This window comes from Polyodon spathula, chromosome 6, assembly GCF_017654505.1.
Source record: "Polyodon spathula isolate WHYD16114869_AA chromosome 6, ASM1765450v1, whole genome shotgun sequence".
Classification (NCBI taxonomy): Eukaryota; Metazoa; Chordata; class Actinopteri; order Acipenseriformes; family Polyodontidae; genus Polyodon; species Polyodon spathula.
This window is the reverse complement of record NC_054539.1, coordinates 76231434-76242654: the sequence shown is the minus strand read 5'-3', so window position 1 is coordinate 76242654 and position 11221 is coordinate 76231434. Positions and strand designations below refer to the sequence as shown.

The following is an 11221-nucleotide window of genomic DNA, read 5'->3' as shown; positions in this document are numbered from 1 at the left end:
CATACTGATTAGAGGAGAAACCTTAAAATGGAGCGAGGTAATCAGTGGTGCACCACAGGGATTGGTATTAGGTCCTCCGCTATTCCTAATCTACATTAATGACTTAGATTCTGGTATACTAAGCAAACTTGTTAAATTTGCAGATGACACAAAAATAGGAGGAGTTGCAAACACTTGCAGTAGCAAAGGTCATTCAAAATGATCTAGACATGATTCAGAACTGGGCAGACACATGGCAAATGACATTTAATAGAGAAAAGTGTAAGGTACTGCACACAGGCAATAAAAATGTGTATAATAAAACTCCTAGGGCTGCTGCACAGCTTGTGGCTTGGCTTGAGGCTTCTGTCTGTACCGGGCAGCAGAACCTATTGTCGCCTCTACAGTCAACCACGGGTCGGTTCTGAACACCACCACTGGCAGGAGGCGCAGTCGGCTGTGCCTGTCTTTGAGGCTGCTGGGGCCTAAGGAGATAGTTTTCAGCTGGTTTGCACACTGGGGGTGATTGCTTCGGAAGCAAGCACGCCAGCTCCTTCATGCGGTACCCGTATGCCCTGGAGTGATCGGGCGTCCAACAGCGGTGCTTTGTCCCCATCAGGCATGTATGCCTAGGAAAGCCAAAGATGTCTGTGTGCAGCTACCAGAGCAGCCACATTTCTGCCTAGAGCCTGCCTGTTCAGTTTTGACAGACAGACCAGGTTCTTTTTAACCACACGCAGCTCATCCAGTTGTGGTGGTGTGGGCCTGTGGCTCTCATAGAAGGACCTCAGCAAATAGGACTGGTAGACTACCAGAATACTATTAAAGTTGCCCAGCCATGTGGTGAATGCACTGGCTAAATAGGGATACTTGAGGATCACCTCAGAGACTCGGCACTCCCAGTTTGTTGGGGCAGATAGCATCCTTGGACAGGAGCGCTAAATTAGGCGCCCATACCAACACGATAATTGAAGCCTCCACCAGTGGAAATTGGGCAGCGCCCCGCTTTTCTACACCATGCACCCTAAATAGAGTGTTCATAGACCAGGAAACAACAGCTGTAGCCGGTGACCCCAAGATGACTGGATCTCAACAAGAGGTGGTAGGCTCATCATCAGAGATGGACTGCCTTGTCTCAGCTCCTCAGAGGCGGCGAGGGAGATCACTTTATCCTGCTGCCAAACTGTGCTCATAGCCCTCGGGGACCCCAGGGGACAGGCGGCGCTGAACGTTCACTCAGTAACTCTGTGGCTCCATTCCTTGGTGGAAAGCTGCTGCCCAGAGCTTCTCCATCTATTCCGAGTCTGCCTATCGCTTGGAACGGTGACTTCTTCCTCCTCAGGGAGGACAAGGAGAGGCAGAGGAGGACAAGATTGACCACAAAGACAGCTTCCTGCATGGGCTACTTTCCTGGGGGCATCATCCGCTCTCCCTTACCACAGAGTCATGGTGTGAGGCCGCAACCATCTCTCTAACAGAGGGTGATTGTGTGCTTGGAGAAATATGCACAAAAGTCGCAGAAACGGTGGTTCACCAGTGCCTCCTTTGCATGCTCTGGCCCCAGGCAGAAAGAGGCCCTGCTGTGCTTGTCCTCAACACGTCTTGCATGTGAATGTCTCACCTGGCTAAAACCAAGGCATTATGCAAGTAACAATGCAGTGTCATTAACAATGTACAGGTGCTGCCGCAGCCTGCTTAAAGACAACAATGGGGCGGGTCAAGACACGAACAAGACAGGCTTGGTGCTGGACAGGAGACGTAAGCATCTGTTGTAGCGGGTTACCGGTGCTGTAACCTCAGCCCCAGTTCGGTACGGTACCGGGTCAGAAACGGAGCGGGTTGGTGACCTTGGTACCAGTACAGTACGGGTCCACCGGTTCACAGTTACCGAGGGTAACACTGTACAGGGATGCCCATCTTTGCAAGTTACTGGTAAAACCACTCAGTCAGTACTCACACGAGAATGAGGGAAGCCTGCTTGTTAGAATGGACTAACAGGCTTTGTAATGGTGATGCTACAGCTGTCACCAAAACAGCATCAAGATACAATGGGTGATCTTGCCAGCAACAACAACCGAAGCAAGTATCTTGGTCCTGCACAGTGCTGCTGTTAGCCCCGCAGCTGCTCTCCCTACACATGTGCCGCAGCACCATGCTGCAGACAGGCCTGCGCTTAGTCTCTGTACAAACAGAAAAAACACAATGAGAAAAGAAATATATTTTTCTTAACAAAATACAGCAATAACAATTACTTTAGTTATATAAACCATCTTGTAATTTTGGCCGAAGCCAAAACGAGAATAAAATAACTTCAGCTGGAGCCATTGCAGCCTGGGGGGAGAGCACAAAATCATCCGAGTTATGTTGCTTGATCCCTGGGAAGGAGTGACTAAAGCCGCTGGCTTCACGCGGGGCACAAGACCGCAGTGGAACGTAACAAACAACAGGCTGTAGTGCACAAATACGTATAATTAGTAAAACTAATACAGCGATTATTTTTAATATCACATATAATTTGTGAAAAAATGTGAAAATCTATAGCAGAAAAAGTAACAGTACTTATCTGAATAGTCTCTCCTGTTAGGTCAGTTCTTGAAAGGAAAGATGGCGCTGAGATCTGTGCGTGCAGTCTTTATACCCTCGAGGGCGGGCATGACTGTGTCACAGAGGCTCGGCTGAGCAGCTTTGTTATATCTTATTCAGGTCTCGGGTCTTTAGGAGGTAAACACCCATTCGGTGATGATTACATTTCGTACTTGAAAGGGAACCAATCAGTGTTCAAGGGGGTAGAACCCTCTGATCAACACTGCTATCTGCTCTTGAACTGCCCCAATATCAAATTGTATTGTGTTTTGTATTTGCTCTTATTAGGACTGAAGTCATTGTATTTTGTATCTTGCTCTTGATTGTACTGGAATTCTTGACATGTATTTTTTGAAGTCGCTCTGGGTAAGGGCATCTGCTAAGAAAAAAATATTAATAATAATACAGGTGCTCAGGTTTGCTTTGATTAATTTACAAATAGAATTGTTTCTTATGCATGCTTACATGTACAGTATCTACTTATAACTGAAGAAACAGCTTCCATGCTGAGCCATTGCAGGACAGTCTTCTATTAGAAGTGCATTCACCGGCAGGCTGGCACACAGTCGACAGAGCGTGAGTGGGGTTATTCGCACCCTGTTGACTCCTGTGCCACACGCTGTTAGGGTTACAGCACATCAGCGTGTTGCCCACTCCTTGCTCTGCTGTGATTTTATAATCCTGTCAAGTTAAAAAAAAAATTGTTATTTAGGTCAACGTTTCAAGCACTTGAAGAACTAATAATGCAAGGCTGTTCATTTCCTGCTGTTTTTTAAACCTGAGGCATGTCTCTGCACAATAAGTAAAACTGCTTATGTAATAATATAGCTTTGAATTTGTAAAGCTGGTATTCAGCCTCCTTTAAGTGATAGCCTTTTGTAGTCTAGAAGAAATGACTGATACACTTACAATACAGTATAAGAGCCTTCATCTCAATGGCACACTCAAAAGAATGTCAAAATAAATCATTATAAAGGTATCGATAACATATTATTACACAAGTACTGACCTGGATGGACAATATTTTTAAAAAGTATCCCTTAGTTTTTTTTTGTTTTTTGAACTTCTGGATGACAGAACTTATAGTTATAGAACTTATAGTACTGCTGCATTGCTTTTTCAGGGCAAGCAATCTCTGATAGGGCAGTGCCACTCCTGCTTGATCTGACATAAACTGACTGATTAGAGGCTTTCATGAAACATTAGCACACTGGCAGGTCGTACCCCGCAAAAACCAAATTGGCTTTATTAATGTAAAAAACAATATAGTATGAGGTGCATTGTTACAACCCCACACTAACAATGGCTCTGACTGGTACTCTCAGTGCAAAGCTGGGCTGCAGAATTGTCTGGTTCATCTCTTGCTTGTTTGGTCTGATTTGAATTAGGTCTTATAGGCCTAGGCACAGACATTGCCTTTGAGCCACCTCTGCCTGTTTGGTAAAAGCTGGGGTTCTGTTGTATAGTTTAACAACTACTGTGTGTGCTGTTTGCTGTGAAACATTCCTTAGAAACAGAACTTTGATAGCAGCTACAGCTGAGCAATTCTAGCTCTGAATACCAAGCTGACAGGCAGCGTTGTTGGTACTGGTAGTGAAAGCAGCAGCGGGAGCCTGTTAGCTAAGTGCACTGTTTTGTTCGCTGGTTGCATGTCTATACAGACCGTCATTGTGTCAGTCATGATCCCACCTGTTCTCAGCTGCCTTCAGGTTTCATCACCTTCAATGGATTAAGCAGCATCTGCAGGAAGTGAACAGGCCTGCCCTGGAGCAGCGACTGTCAGGCTCCGCATCTTCACAATATAATTGCTACTGCACATAAACACAAACACTTACTTTCACAGCAGATCAGAGGTCCATCAGATCTATTTTCACACCCTGCCTTATAAACAAAGAAATATCAGCTCTGCTCCCCACATATTCAAGGGGGGTTGGGGGGTGGGGTGATGTCTATGAATCTATGAACAGCTATATTGCTGCATATGAAAGCAATAGGACTAAAAGCAAGCTTAGCAATGAGAACTTGTTTTTTTCTGTGTTGATAACAAAAATACATTTACTAACACTACTCATCACAATTCATATACTCAGACACAGGCTTCATCAGGCTGTAGTGAACAGACACAGGCTTCATCAAGCTGTAGTGAACAGACACAGGCTTCATCAAGCTGTAGTGAACAGACACAGCCTGACCATGACATACATTGGCACAGACCTCAGTTAGTGAGTCAATCATTCAAAACTAACAATTCAAATAGTCATCATGATGTTTGCTATTAACCCTTTACAGTCCATTTATTCAACGCTAGTCGGAAGCGTCAGGTGCAATTTATTTTCACGCTCGCTGTTTATTTTAGACGCTCTGTTTTAATTTTTTTTTTCAATGTAAAACAGATTTAAAAGGCATTGAATCACAAAAGGACACTCAGTACTGTATCTCCAGCCAAGCCCCACCCCTTGTTCGCTGTGTTTTTCACATACCTTACCACATACTTTATAGACATGAACACTGATAAATCCTCTCCTGATCACTCGTTTTATCACCAAACTCCTCAATAATGCGATCCAAGTCATTATTTTATTACTATAACATCTCAAAAAGGTCTGCAAATGTCTGTGATATTCTTTGAGCACTGGATGCAGAAGCAGCTATCTCCTTTGTTTGTGTCCATGTTATCTCTGTGGTGCATGGAGCTATGAGATACACCCTTTTTCCAGCTTCATTCGGCTCCTATCGGTCTCACTCAGCCATTGAAAGGTTCCCTCTGCTTTTTCCAGAGAAAAAATGACTAGAGACCTCTGCTTTACATCTTTTTGATGTTGGACAGGGTCCAACATCAGACTGGAAAGGGAAAATTGTAATGTCAGACCTGGGTTAAGATACAATACAGATATTTGAAAACATGTTGTGACAGGGTGCTCGTGTCATGTGTGTGGGTAACCGCTGTTTAAGCAATACAGAGAAACAATGGAGGTGGAGTTGAAATGCCAGCACAGGCGCACAGGATTTATTCACACAAAAAGAAAGTAAACAAAGAGGTCATGTGACATTACCAGCGATGGTAACACACAGAGGACACATAGAGCAAGTTGTACAAAAGGCAAAATAAAACACAGTACAAAAACTACAAATAAAAGGTGCCACACAGGGCGAGAGCTAGCCTTATAAACGAGACGTCCCGCTCCAGGAACCGACTACACTACATAACCCTCGCTATACATCACATGGGATCTCAATGAATCCAGTGCGATGTGACAACTTACAAATTAATCATTTTGCTTGCTTTATTTGTGCATATAATCACCTTAATGAATAGACCGACCGCTGCTTCATTTTTGCTCACGATGTGGCTTCCCCCCTGCCACGTGGTAATTCTGGTCATTTACCACCTTTAAGTGAACGAAGCCTGAAGTGTTTAAGGATGGGTTTGTGTTTTTTGTATATATTAATACTTCCTTCTGTTCATGAAATTATGTTTTTCATAACCGTCTTTGTTTCAAACCCTTAAATCTTCTTAATATACAAACATCCCATTGTAAAGATAGCAATGATTACACCGTGTAGCAATTTCTTTTTTTTTGGTTCCTGGGTAGTGAGTGTTATTTCCTAATTGCTTATGCCTCAAAAGCATAGAAAATGGCTATTATTCTCCACAAACTTTGCTTTTGTGACCAGGACAGTGATATTTCAAAATATCACTATTTCCAATGGGAAAACGGGCAAATGTGTGTCTTTTAGTTACATAAAGTCAGAAAAAAACAACATATTAATCCAAATTAACATTAACAAATTGTTTATACTAAAGTAATACAAAAATGACCACAAAAGATTTAGAAGTGAGTAGTTTTTTCGAGATTTACGATTATACTGTAAATTTACATACATTAATAACACTTGCTACCCAGGAACAAACATTGTGATACATAGTGTTACCATTGTGTTTTTAGTATTGCATGTGGTACTGTGCAAATATGCATGCTTGTTTGTTCTATTGTTATGTTTCTTTACTTATTTGACCCAATTCAAATAAGGAAATGTGAACAGCAGCAGGGTTTGCAACTAAAGTAAATGAACCAAAGAACAATTCAAGTAAAACATGTTTTTGTCAGTGGAGCTGTCTGTAAACAGCAGCAATGTTTTCCTGAGGAACAAACTGTTCTTGTGTGCCCAGTGAAACCTCACTCTTTGTTAGATTACAGTACAGGAATATCCATGCAATTGCATTGTTATAACTGGGTAATTGTCCCTGCTCGAACATGTTAACTGTTGTGTACTTACATGGACATGATCTTGTCAACAATATTCTGTTACCTGATATAGTTACCTGATTTCCATGTAATTGCACACTTATTGTGCCAGTAGTTACTATGCAAGATCATAACATATTTATTGTTACCCAACTATGACCGTGTTATTACATGATTGTGTACTCCGCTGATATCAAGTGTAGTATCTTACTCCAAATCTGAATTTCCAGAGCCCCAATCCCAGAGGTGGAATCGTTCTTCCATCCTCCCCCATTTCTTCTTGCGGGTTTGTTTACTGTTGAGTCAGAACGTTCAATAAAACATTGTCTGTGCTGCACGGATGAGTGCAGAGAGAGCCCCGGACAAAAAGACACTACATACATGTAAGTACAGATCACAAGGCCAAACTGGTGAGCCATCTGACTGGCGACTCTCTCCAGGAGACCGAAATAAGGCTAACTTACCTATATCCCCTGGCCTATACATGGTTTATTAGGCTTGCCGTAATGGATTATTAAGTGCCTAAGTATTCTTCTGAAATGCACGTTAAAAATCACCTTTTCAGAATTCAGATTTGCAGAAGGCAATGTCTTATTCCCATGTGGGTGTGTCGTTGGCAGCAAAGCAGTGTAAGAATCCTCAGGGGAAGGGGACCGTATACCCACAATTATACTTCCAGGTACTGGGGCAGACATACACATGCAAGGGCTGTGAGGGTTCTTTCTGTTCTGCCAAAGACTACGGGCAATGCATTCTCTCACCTTGCTGGCTCTGACTCTGGCAATACTGAGAACCCTTGAGCAAGAGAAAGTGATTCAAACCAAACGTTAAGCTTATTGTAGATTCATTCAAGGGTGCTGGTTGAGCAATCATCCTGTTTCTCTGGCTTGGAGTTGCTCACTTCATTAGAAGAGGCTCCACTAGGATGGAAACAAGATTATACATGTGCTTGGGAGTAGACTGTAGGGTTTCATTTCCATTGAGATAACCAATTACACTGCAGCATATAGGATGCCTGAAGTTACAGGCTTTAAGACATACTTGAAGTGTATGCCTGGGTATGTAGAACAGTACAATTCACATGTCTACATTTTAAGGTACTGCACAACACCTGAAGGGGTGCTGCTGAGTTGAATAATCCTGAGCGCCCAGCTGTGCTGGTGGACATCTAGGGTGGATGTGTCTGCGTTGTGGGGGCGTGTCTGAGCTGTGGGGGGCATGTCTGAGCTGTGGGGTGTGTGTCTGAGCCACAGGGTGTGTCTAAGTTTTGGGGGCGTGTCTGAGCCACAGGGTGTGTGAGCTGCGGGGGATGTCTGAACCACAGTGTGTGTGTCTGAGCCACAGGATGTGTGTCTGAGCTGCCGGGTGTGTGTCTGGGTTGTGGGGGCATGTCTGAGATGTGGGGGCGTGTCTGAGCCAGAGGGTGTGTGTCTGAGTTGCGGGGGGCGTGTCTGAGTTGTGGGTGGGGGTGTCTGAGCTGTGGGGTGTGTGTCTGAGCTGCCGGGTGTGTGTCTGGGTTGTGGGAGTGTGTCTGAGTTGTGGGGCCATGTCTGAGCCACAGGGTGTATATCTGAGTTGCGGAGGCATGTCTGAGCCAGAGGGTCCAGAGACCGTTATGGGAAGTAAGGGGTCCAGTAATGCTCGTGTTAGCAATCCTGGAATGTGGACAGGGTTTTGAGTTTGTTTCTTTAAACAGTCAGAGGTATCACTCCAGCAGGTTCTTCTCAGAGTGAATACATCTAACCTGTTCCCATTAACAAGTCCACAACTCTTTCCATTCGAAATGAGGGTTATCTCTGAACTCGCTGCGCCTCAAAACTGAACAACCAGTAACAGAACGTTCAAACACGCAAACCTGAAGACAGTACAAACAGGCTTCTTCTGGTCTCTTCCACTTGACTGTGTGTCAGCATCCAGAGCAATCGATTACATTGCACAATGGATTCACTGCATTAGCACGGCCCTCGTGCCCTCTTAAATAAGCAGTTTATATTCTCCATGTGTTGGCACCTTTACTTCTCACAGCTTCTCACATGAATGGTCTGAAATGCACTTCACCAGTTCATCGCCCTGACCCCGCCTTCAATCAGCAGGCTGCCTCATAGGAGGAGTTAACCCTTGCATTGCAAGTCCCATGGAGAGTAATTAAATAACGTTTGATATTCATAAAACTGGTCTCAATTGATGGCACAGCAGGTACATTTCAAACAGCAGCAGGTGCTCAATCACAACAGCACAGTGAATTAGAATAGGCTGCATGGATATTTCAGAATAGTGTAACTTTAATTAATCCATGTATGTGAGACAGTTATAGTCCATACAAAGGTACTAACATTTTGACGCTGCTAGCATCTTCCTCAGAGCAATCAGTTTGATAAATGTAAATATCAATATTATATATTATAAGCAGACATCGTAAGCTTTGTCAGTAGTGCCCAATATAATATTATTATATAATTATATAATTATATAATATTCAATTTTATTATATACAAGTGATTTGGGTGCATTTAGTGATAGGCAGAAACTCTTCCAATTAACATTCAACCCACAATCCTGCACGACCACCACAATGGGGCATCTCTGCATAAGGGAGTCTCTGCACAGCCTTGGGGCCGACCATGCCACTGCCTGGCCTGGAACACCAAAACAGACAGCTTACCTGCTTCATTATATACCGCCACACTCCAACTCCATCTTGTTGATGTAAATTACTTTGCTGAAAAAGCTCTATACAGTAAAAATGACTATAATGTAAAAACATCACCTTTACAGCAGAATAATAATAAGATGAAAGGGGAACGCTGTTGATAACTGTGAATAACGTGAATATGCCCGAGAGGCAAGGCATCTGATCTTTTAAAACTACTCCTCTCCTAGTTGAGTGCATAGATTCAAATAACAGTGTTTTCCATTTACAAAGGTCATGACTCAGTATGCAATCTAATTTCCTGCTAATAGATATATCCTCTAGGAAAAATAGAGCCCACAGACTCCATTAAATCCACATCTAGTATTAAAGGCTTTTGATAAATATAAACAAAAAAACAATCACACCAATTTCTACTGCACACAAACCTGGTTCAAAATCCCATTGCCACTGCACACAAACCTGGTTAAAAATCCCATTGCTACTATACACAAACCTGGTTAAAAATCCCATTGCTACTGTACACAAACCTGGTTCAATACTGCATTGCTGCTGCACACAAACCTGGTTCAATACCCCATTGCTACTGCACACAAACCTGGTTCAATACCCCATTGCTGCTGCACACAAACCTGGTTCAATACCCCATTGCTGCTGCACACAAACCTGGTTCAAAATCCCATTGCCACTGCACACAAACCTGGTTAAAAATCCCATTGCTACTGTACACAAACCTGGTTCAATACTGCATTGCTGCTGCACACAAACCTGGTTCAATACCCCATTGCTACTGCACACAAACCTGGTTCAATACCCCATTGCTACTGCACACAAACCTGGTTCAATACCCCATTGCTACTGCACACAAACCTGGTTCAATACCCCATTGCTACTGCACACAAACCAGGTTCAATACTGCATTGCTACTGCACACAAACCTGGTTCAATACCCCATTGCTACTGCACACAAACCTGGTTCAATACCCCATTGCTACTGCACACAAACCTGGTTCAGTAGCCCATTGCTACTGCAAGCAAACCTGGTTCAATACCCCATTGGGATGGGATATTGAATATCCATTGCTACTATATATTGAAAATCCATTGCTAGTGCACACAAACCTGGTTCAATACCCCATCGCTACTGGACACAAACCAGGTTCAATACCCCATTGCTACTGCAAACAAACCAGGTTCAATACTGCATTGCTACTGCACACAAACCTGGTTCAATACCCCATTGCTACTGCACACAAACCAGGTTCAATACTGCATTGCTACTGCACACAAACCTGGTTCAATACCCCATCGCTACTGCACACAAACCAGGTTCAATACTGCATTGCTACTGCACACAAACCTGGTTCAATACCCCATTGCTACTGCACACAAACCTGGTTCAATACCCCATTGCTACTGCACACAAACCTGGTTCAATACCCCATTGCTACTGCACACAAACCTGGTTCAGTAGCCCATTGCTACTGCAAGCAAACCTGGTTCAATACCCCATTGGGATGGGATATTGAATATCCATTGCTACTATATATTGAAAATCCATTGCTAGTGCACACAAACCTGGTTCAATACCCCATTGCTACTGGACACAAACCTGGTTCAATATCCCATTGCTACTGCACACAAACCTGGTTCAATATCCCATTGCTACTGGACACAAACCTGGTTCAATACTGCATTGCTACTGCACACAAACCTGGTTCAATACTGCATTGCTACTGCACACAAACCTGGTTCAATACCC

The 11221-nt window shown here is 43.5% G+C and overlaps 1 protein-coding gene across 1 annotated transcript in view; it reads right to left on the bottom strand.

Annotated features, from left to right (window-relative positions):
* Positions 1-306: 306 nt before the first annotated feature.
* The window catches only part of LOC121317747 (potassium/sodium hyperpolarization-activated cyclic nucleotide-gated channel 2-like), a 47371-nt gene continuing 36456 nt past the window's right edge, over positions 307-11221 (bottom strand). Inside the window, exon 5 of the mRNA XM_041253891.1 lies at positions 307-464. Coding sequence (XP_041109825.1) covers positions 307-464 — 158 coding nt within the window. The remainder of the gene's footprint in view (positions 465-11221) is intronic.